Below are 10,045 nucleotides of genomic sequence, written 5' to 3' on the forward strand. Positions count from 1 at the left end.
ACACTATAGAACATGTAGAACATGTGCACTGTATAGTGTGTAGAACCGAGGCTCTGTAGAACCTGTAGAACCTGTGGTACCTGCAGACTCTATAGTCTCTAGGTTTATTTGTAACCTCACATTTCCTTAAAACTGAGGTCAACAGAACCCACAAAAACAACTGTAGAACCCTTTAAAGCCTTGCATCACGGGAAATGTAGTATTCAAAGCTTCTGGAATATTCTTCTTCTACAGTGACAGTTTGATTCCGTTTGATTTACTTTCGTTGTTCTTTCTTTCTCAGTCTGTCTATAGAACGGATCTGAACGAGGTCCGTCCACTGACGAGCAGAAGACGTTCTCCGGTTCACGTCCAGCCATCAGGATGCACTGGTTTCTATTTTATTCTATCTTCTGCCTACTGACAGTCTCCTCAACTCTACTGTATTCTGCTGGAATCGACTGTACCTCTCACCTCTCACGTTCAGGCTGAAGAACAAAAGGACTCTATTCTTCCTCTGGTGACTCTACTGGTCTCTAGTGACACGGCAGGACTTCTCTGTGAGCTGATCGCTGCTTTAAAATCAAGACGAATGTCACATTTGATCTGGAAACGGAACCTTTCATCTGGGACCGAATGTATTTTCCGGATGCCTGAACATTGTTACTTCATTTCAAGTCTGAAGCCTGTTGGAGGACATGAATGGACAAAGCCTCTGATCGGACATCAGCTCAATCATTTGTCATCTTTTTGTTTTGTCGTCCTGGACGACAGAAAAGTATCTTCGATGCTGAATGTGTTTTGTGTTAATAAACTCATAATATAGTATATTTATATTGTTTCAGCCACGTGTGCAATATGTACATACTGAAAGGAGAATAAAGACACATTTGGTATATATTTTTCTCAAATTAAGACTTTTTATTTGTTATTTCTTAACGGTAATGTTGTACTAGCATTCAGCCACATGTGAGTCCAGACGTACTGTTAACTTATCGGCTTATTGGGTAAACTGTCAAAAGTTTAGCGAATTACTGTATAAAGACTATAAACTATATTTTAGTGACATGGAGCCACAGACAGAGTAATAGTACATTTGCAAACTACTTTTAAAAGGTTGTGTGACTGAATTCAGCCTAAAATGATTTCTACTATCAGCCTGTCTACAGTTTAAGCTTATCTTACAAAGGGAAGTCCTTTAGTCCAGTTTCTAGACATTGGGATGGTGGTATTTCTATCTCTACCAAGTACAGCAGCACATCGTCTGCATAAAGAGACACATTTCATGTACTGTACCTTTTACAAAGAACTCCGCCGAGGGCTCAATGGGCCTCTTTGGTTAGTTCATACTTACTTTAAGAGCGAAGGACCTACTCATCCCATAAACCGTTGTGAATAGCGACTCGCCACTACTACAAACTTCCAAAATATGTCTAAACTAAAATGAAGACACATTCAGCAGCTTCGTGGCTTGTTTCTCGCCTCAAAGCTTTTCAGAATAATATGACTATTATCTGCTATATTCGTGGAGTCAGAAAGTTTCCAAACGAGCCGCCATGTTGGCTGGATTTGAAATACGTGAGCTGACATTGGCCCACCTTCGATGCGGTAAAGGTTTCCAGGTCTGATCCTGGTTGGTTCACAATAGGAGAGGGATCTTCACTTTCTTCAATCTTATATATATTTCTGAAGATAATTGTCTCATAATAAGGTTCATTACTTAGTCCTGAGTTGGCGTCATACTCCAACCATTCGTACTGTTGTACAGCAACGTTTGTAAAGTTTTGTTTATTGTTGGCATGCACAAGTAAAAGAAGACAAATGATGAATTAGTTTATCTCATGTCATCGGCCTGCTGTCTGATCCTGATGGACGTGTTTCTGTGGGAATCAAACCAGTCACATGATCACAGGAACAAATCCTGATTCCCACAGTCCACGTGACCGTACTGAGGCTAGGTTCTGGTTCCTTTTAACCTCATTTCTTTTCAGCGTGGTTCCTATTCTTATCTCATCGATGATATTTTGGGGTTATTTCTGCCTTTATCTGACAGAGTCGAGGACAGACGTGCAACAAAGGTCTCACGCTGCAGTCAAAGCCCGGATGTTGTTGTCTGTGTGGATCTTTCAACTTTAACATCATTGCTTTTATGATAACTCTCCGATAAGTTTGATTCATTTTAAGAACTGGAACAATAACTTCAAAATGTGTGTAACCAGATAAATCAAATCAACTCTAATTAACTGATAAAAAAAGTTTAAAAATCTCCAAAATCTTTCGTGTAAAGAAATGAAACATTGAGGCACGAATGATAAATAAAAGATTGATTTAGTTTAAATGAGCCGTAATGCTAATGCTAATTGTATTGAGCTATAATCTGTTGAATCCATAAAGCGAGCTGACGTTTGTTTCTGTAGGATCCGATGATCATTTATTGCCGTTAAGCATCACAGGGATGCACCATGGAATGCAGTCGGAGCACATTTACTACACAAGGAAAACATGACGAGTACATTCCTGTCGTGCACAATGTGACCGCCAGCTCAACAGCTCACTGAAACACAACGCTTCCAACCGTTTCTACGGTTCATTTACGGTTTATTTCTTTATTTCTCGAGCTGATTCTGGTGTTTTTAAAGTCATCTGCTGGTGAAGGAGTTATATATTATATGTAAGAATGCTTGAGTGTGTGCTGTGGGCAGCCTACCGGTTTAAATGAAGTTATTGAGGTTATATAAACGGCAGCAGATACAATAGAAGCATTGTGGGAGGAGCTGTGAGATGACTAACAGCTGTGGCAGGTAACGAGTAATCTGTGATGAATTACACCTGAAGCTCTGCCAGGTCTGTGCTGCTGTGTCCACACACACACACACACACACACACACGCACACACACACACTGTGTACTTTAAACAAACACACTTTTATACACATGCACATAGTGGGAGGATACATTTGATTGACAGCTCGGGGGCGTGGCTAGCATGAGCAGTGACAGGAAAGGTGGTGGTGTGTGTGTGTGTGTGTGTGAGAGACAGGCTCGTTAACAGCCTGTCACTAATTGTCTCAGATTCCAGTTAACAGCCGAGTCTTGATTTGCCCTCTGAGATATCTCAGGTGAGTGTCAACCAGGTGGTCTGGGATGCACTTCCTACACTCCACCATTAGGGGGAACACCGTAGACTACTACAAGCTAAGGACACTAGAGGACCTGGAGGACAGCTTATAGAGGACCTGGAGGAGGACTAGACGGATAGACGAAGGAGTCTACAGGAGGTGGGAAACGGCTTCTAGAGGACTGTGAACTTTCAACTCTGACTAAGCATGTGGTGGAGAATGAAGATGATATTAAATGGAGAATTTTGACATTGTTGTTTCACAAAATCCAAGTGCAGAGGAAAGACCTGGAGCAGATGTTTCAGTTGCAGAAGCAGCCGGAGGTTGAAGCTGGAGCGCAGGAAAGCTAACGCTAACGCTTTGAGCAGCAGCAGAGCCAATCTAAGTGCAAGAAGGATCTATGTGAGTAACAGGGTCTATGAGGGAACGCATGCTCCAAACCTGACCATGAGATGAATGAGTCATGCTCTCAAATTGACAAACCACATAAAGACAGGAAACAAGCTCGATGAAGCTGTGGGTTCGTTCATGGATCTTAAGGGAACTCCTGAAGGGATTCTGAATGTGAAGGATCTGCAGAAGACCGGAAGCACTCGGGGAAAAGACTTGTGTGGAAGATCAACTCGTTGGACATAAAATGATTTGTAGGAGAATTTAAAGCGGACTACAGGACATGAAAAATGACTCAAACTGGATGATTTTGACTTGTGGGACTGGGAGGCCTGAACTGGTTTATGGATGTAGTTTGTCCTGACACACACACACACACACACACACACACACACACACACACACACACAGTGGAAACACATTAAGAAGACAAATGAGTGCAGTGAGACTGGTATTTATCCAGCAGGCTATTTAAAGAGAGAGGCAGGATTAATGCGAGAAGCGATTGAGGCAGAAGATAACAACGAGAGAGAGAGAGAGAGAGAGAGAGAGAGAGAGAGAGAGAGAGAGAATTATGTTTATAGAGATGAAAAGAAACATCAAGATCAAGGAAAGAAGAAGAAAGGATGACGGAGAACATAGAACATACAAACATTTCTCTGTTTCCATTTAATGCAACTTTATACTTTTACATTTTATTTATCTGACGGCTTCAGTTACTTAATATAATAATAATAATACTAATAATAACTGTACTTTCAATACTGATACTTTACATCAATGTTTTAATATTTGTGTATTTTACTACTGATACTTTATGAAGCTGAAAATACTTAATACAAGTATTTTTCAGTGTGATATTGGTACTTTTACTTTATTAAAATGATCTGAATACTTCTTTTTTATTTGATTTACCTTTCTTTGTGTTTTTGCTGTTTTGCTTTGTTCACATTTGTAATTAAATTTATTTTGAGTTAAAGAAGAAAAAATAATAATTGTGTTTGTTAGCAGATCAGATTTTAGATTCACATTAATAACCACAATACAAATGTAGATTTAAGTTTATATGATTATATATTAATACTGTATTCAGTGCTCAGATGAGGTTTTTGAGTTTGTTTTGTTATGACTCCAAAAACAAAAACACCACATTTGAGGGAAAACACATGATTGTTTTTATTCTTTAAATAGATGAGATACTTGTAAATGTTGTGACATGGGAGGATGAGATGAGGTTTGGTATGTCCTGTGGTAATTAGAGGCACACGTACTTTCTGAGACTAATCAGCTGTTCACGGCTGCTGCCTTCAGGGTCGGTGGTTGATGGACCGGACTTGTGTTCACATTTAATAAAGTTAATGTGGCCCCGTGGAAGTTCCAGACCCTAAAAACCAGACTCCAGCTACTAAAATGAAGGTTTAAGCTGCTGTAACCCAAGCATAGAGATCGACCGACTGACCGACTGACCGACCAACCGACCAACCAATCAACCAACCAACCAACCAACCGAGCGAGCGAGCGAGCGAGCGAGCGAGTGACCGACCAACCACCGACCCACCGACCAACCAATCAACCAACCAACCCGAAGCTGAATCAGTGACAACACCACAGCCTTTAAATCTACAAGTATCTTTTTTACATCCAGGTGAAGAATAGGTTCACCAAAAGGTATTTGTACTTTACTTGAGTATTTCTGTTTCATGGTACTTCTACTCTACTACCTCTCAGAGGGAAATACTGTCCTTTTTTTACTGCACTACATTTATTTGCTTTGATTTTACACAGAAAACATACGATCAGCTCATAAAATACGATGTATTACTACGTGTACACCCACACAGGTATTTCAGGGCGCTGAAGGAGACTACTCTGCATAATGAGTACTTTTACTTTGGAAACTATACGTACATATTCTTGGTAATACTTTTGTAGAATTCAGAATGCAGGACTTTTACAAAAGTACTTCTTCCTCTGATTTCTACTTACTATATGTTCATTTTACTGTTGCAGCACCTCAAGAGTGCTACTACAACTACAACTACTACTACTGCTACTGCTACTACAACTACTACTAGTACTACTACTACTACTACTACAAGTACTACTGCTACTACTACTACTACACAGTGTACACAAAGCTTTTATCTCTTCTGGTTCATCATTAACTGACTATTTGTGTGATCAGTGATTCGGTTCATTCTTTGGTTGTTTCTTTAAGTTTTCCGTGTCTTTTATTCTTCATGTTTCATGATTTAGAGATGTTTTTGTGTGTTTGTGAGTCAGAACACATGTTTTTGATTAAGTGTTGTGTGTGTAAGCGTTGACTTCTCCCACGGTCACCACGTCAACTCAACCTCTCGTTAAACTTACAGCTATTATTCTTGTTATTCTAATTGTTTCGTTTTATTTTGGAGGAATGATGTGGAGAAACAATATGGCCGCTCGGCGGTTTATTCCCCTGACTGGTGACCTCTGACCTCCCACAGGACGGCAGTTTATTTCCCTGCAGGGATTCGGAATAAAGAGGTAACGTTATCACGTTTAACTGTGAGAAAGTGACTGTGGGAAGGTTTCCAGTCTGTCTGCAAAACAGGAGGAATTATATACAAAAACAAAACTCAAAATTATGAAATATGAACAATAAATGACACTGAAACTTGAAATGAGCAAATAAAATAAAAGTTACATTTTTGTCACTTTTAGTCTTTTTTCAAGTCCCGTCTTAACTTATTTTTATTTCAGCTGTTGCTTTCATTCTATTTCTACATTATTGTTTTACTACAATAAGTAATATTAATATTTAATTTATATTGAATTAAATATTAAATATTGAATTAAATGTGCTGTAAATTAATATCTGATCACATATTCATACCTGAATGTTATAATCATAAAGTAATATAATCTCTTTATCAGACAGGAACTTTAAAATACACATTAGTGGAAGTTTTAAACGAGTTCTTTAATGGAATTATTAATGTGACGTTTGCGTTCTTTGCCTGAGAGACTAAACTGAGGGTGTAAACGCTCAGGTCTCGGAGAGCGCGCGGCCCAGCTGTTCCAACACCCTTCAGTCAGGGGCTGTGCGCGCGCGGCCCGTCTCCCTGACAACGCCACGTTTACTTTATTGCTCGTCACCTGTGTGACGTCGCTCAAGGCATTCACCTGCACAGGTGTGCTCGAGTCCTCTGTTATCACGTGACCTGCGTGTGTGTGTGGTTTCCGGTAGCGCGCGCGGGGCTGTTAGGAGAATCAGGTGAGGCGGAAGTGAAAAGAGAGGAAAGAGGCTCGCGCAGCTCACCTGTCCGCAGGTGTACAACCAGAAGAAGAAAAAGGAGGAAAAGAAAGAAAAGTAAGTTTATTAAAACTGAAAGATTCGTCTGTTAAGAGTTCTGTAAGCTGTCTACCTGTCTCTCTGCGTCTACCTTTCCCCCTCAGTGTTCTGGTTCCACAGGTTTTGCAGGTTCTACGTGTGTTTTTTAGTCTGTAAAAATAACTGATGGTGACAAACGTCAGGTGATGTGATGGTTCCAGTTGGGGCGGGCTTTGAGGGTTCTGGTGTTTTAGGTTCTACAAGTCTATGAGGAGGTTCTTGTGGTCTTTACATAAACTCTAACAGGCTTTAAAGTTGTAGTTATTTAAATAATTGACTTCTAATTAAACTGGTTTTAATGACGTCATTCACATTTGTAACCTGTTTCACCTTTCAATGAGATCATCAGCTGCTTCATTACTGAGTCACATGACGAGGTGTTTAATGACTCCACCAACATGATTAAAGAAGACCACTAGAACCTTATCACTGATGACTAGAACCTCCTCTAAGACGAACAGACTCCTCATAGATGAACAGAACATGCATGAAGACCACTAGAACCTGTTTTCTGCTGTCAGACGGTATCAGCAGTCCGGCAGCAGAGAGCAGTCTGCATCAGCAGCACATTCCTGACACATGACACAGTCAGGAAGCTGGACTTCTCAATGACAACAGAATGCCTTTGTTGTCGTTGCACACGTTTTACTACTAAATTAGCTGCGTAGCTCCTGAGACGGTGGATTTAATTTTGCGGTTCCGACATGTAGAACTCTTTCCATGCACTCGATTTGTTACTTTTAGGTCTCAATGAGAGCTGAATGACATGAATGGATTAGTGTTGTCGGCTAAAACAACAAATAAATTGCTTTTTTAAACCAATAAGCTCACAATCCAGTGACACAGGTCTCGTCTGTTCCACCAATAAAAAAACACATTCAGAGATTTCTAAAACGTCTTCGCCGCAGATTTAGATAAAATCAATTAAAGCCAACAATGAGCTCATTGACGAGTTCTGTGACTCCGCTCTTTGTGCGACGGAAGCTTTGATTTGATGTGGGGTTAAAATATAATGGGAAAGGTCAAATCCACTGTGAATGAGCTGTTGGTGTTTTAATAAGCCGTGCAATTTGTGTGTTTTGCAGTGAGTAACCCAATACCCTCCAACCTGAAGTCAGAGGCGAAGAAAGCCGCCAAGATCCTGAGAGACTTCACCGAAATCTCCAACCGGAACGGACCGGACAAACTCATCCCTGGTAAGAGAACGAAAAACTGTTCGTTAGTACTCCGTCTGAGGAAGACTATGAAGAGACGTTGATGGTTGTGTTGTTTTCTTTGTACAGCTCATGTGATAGCGAAGGCAGAGGGTCTGGCCATCATCTCCGTCATCAAGGCCGGCTTCATGATCACCGCCAGAGGAGGCAGTGGCATCGTCATCGCCAGACTGGCCGACAGACGTGAGACCCAGACTGACTGACCGCAAAGTTCTAGTCCCATTTTCATCAAGAGTATATAAATTGTGTCGGTTCTGGTTCTCTGGGCCTAAGAGGAGGTTCTAGTGGTCTATCAGGAGGTTGTAACAGTCTTTGGGGAGGTTCGAGTGGATGTTTAGGTTCTGGTCCTCTGGGTCTAGGAGTGGTTCTAGTGGCCTTTCAGGAGGTTCTTGTGGTCTTCGGGGAAGTTCTAGTGGTTGTTTAGGTTCTCCTTCTCTAGGTCTAGTAGGAGGTTCTACTGGTCTTTCAGGCGGTTGTATTGGTCTTTGAGGAGGTTCTAGTGGTTGTGTCGGTTCTGGGTCTAGGAGTGGTTCTATTGGTCTTTGACTAGAATGCAGTAGCCTGTAGTGGTCTTTGGGGAGGTTCTAGTGGTTGTTTAGGTTCTGGTTCTCTAGGTCTAGGAGGAGGCAAGACGCCAGTATCGGGCAGGGAATCCTGTTCATGTTCTTCCTTCACATTCTTTTCTTTTCGGGATGTTTTGCGTTGCTGTGGTATCAAAGAGCTCCGTGAGATCTCCCCGTGGCGTGCAGTCATCTGATGAGTGTCATCATGAAGCTCATTTACGCGGTGGAGGATAGTGCCGTTTTGTCGTCGTGCCAAAAAATCACACGGAGCGGACTCTCCTCCTCTGCAGGGCTTTTAGCTGTTTTTTCCACATTAAAGGAGCAGTTTGAACAAAACACTGGCACCGACGAAAACAATCCGAAACATCCGCTTTAATAAAGGCAGCACAGAAAGAGCCTGTGAAGAAGAGGAGAGGTCAAAGATAGAAATAACAATAGTAATCATATAATGATAAACATTAAAGTGTTTTACATGGATTCAACCAGGATTAAAAAGATAAAGCAGATAATTCATAACTTATAATAACTGCTGCGTCATGGTTCAGATGCTGCCGTTCTCTCTGCGGTGAACATTTGATTGTCTAAATTGTGTGAAGCTATTAACTGGGTGGAAGTTGTGATCGTGAAAAGAGCGACATCTCTCCGTGAAGGTTCTTCTGTATTCTCATTGATTTATCTGGAACTCATCTGATCTTTACTGTTTGTATTCAGGCTGGTCGGCACCGTCTGCCATCGGCATCGCCGGCCTGGGAGGAGGCTTCGAGATCGGAGTGGAGGTGAGTCCTCGCCTACAAATCTTTATTTCATAAGACTGAACTTTATTCATCCAGACAAGGAAAGAATCTGAGCCAGTGAACCCTGAAATTCTTCTTCATTTTGGGGAAAAACACTATTTCAAATGTAAATAAAAACATATGGCGTCTGAATTATATTGTTTTTATTATTAAAGGAAGGAAGAAGAGCATCAATATAACAGCTGATTCATACCTTTTCCACCATAGTGTAGCTTAGAGATGAATAACTAACTGAATGGTCCTCCCTCAGGTGTCCGACCTGGTGATCATCCTGAACCACCGGAGGGCCGTCGAGGCCTTCACAAAGGGCGGGAACCTGACGCTGGGCGGGAACTGCACCGTCGCTGTGGGACCCATGGGCAGGTACTACCTGTACTCTCACTGTCCTTCTTAATTGCTTCCATTAATTACCTCTTTGGGTGTAAATTACAGCTTACTGTTCTATTTTGATGTTAGGATACGTTTAATGACAGTGAAAACATCTGTTACATCAGATGTGATTTTTAGAGACTGACTTCGTGAAGGTTAATTTCAGAATAAGGACATTGATTCAGGGGTTGTGTGTGTGTGTGTGTGTGTGTGTGTGTGTGTGTGTGTGTGTGTGTGTGTGTGT

At 41.2% G+C, this 10,045-nt stretch overlaps 1 protein-coding gene across 1 annotated transcript in view; it reads left to right on the plus strand.

Annotated features, from left to right (window-relative positions):
- Nucleotides 1–6,773: 6,773 nt before the first annotated feature.
- sh3yl1 (SH3 and SYLF domain containing 1) overlaps nt 6,774–10,045 on the plus strand; it is an 8,488-nt gene continuing 5,216 nt past the window's right edge. Inside the window, exons 1-5 of the mRNA XM_031878569.1 lie at nt 6,774–6,840; nt 7,947–8,057; nt 8,145–8,258; nt 9,350–9,414; nt 9,683–9,795. Coding sequence (XP_031734429.1) covers nt 6,840; nt 7,947–8,057; nt 8,145–8,258; nt 9,350–9,414; nt 9,683–9,795 — 404 coding nt within the window. The 5' untranslated portion in view covers nt 6,774–6,839. The remainder of the gene's footprint in view (nt 6,841–7,946; nt 8,058–8,144; nt 8,259–9,349; nt 9,415–9,682; nt 9,796–10,045) is intronic.

This window comes from Anarrhichthys ocellatus, unplaced genomic scaffold, assembly GCF_004355925.1.
Source record: "Anarrhichthys ocellatus isolate YVR2014 unplaced genomic scaffold, GSC_Weel_1.0 scaffold187, whole genome shotgun sequence".
NCBI lineage: Eukaryota > Metazoa > Chordata > Actinopteri > Perciformes > Anarhichadidae > Anarrhichthys > Anarrhichthys ocellatus.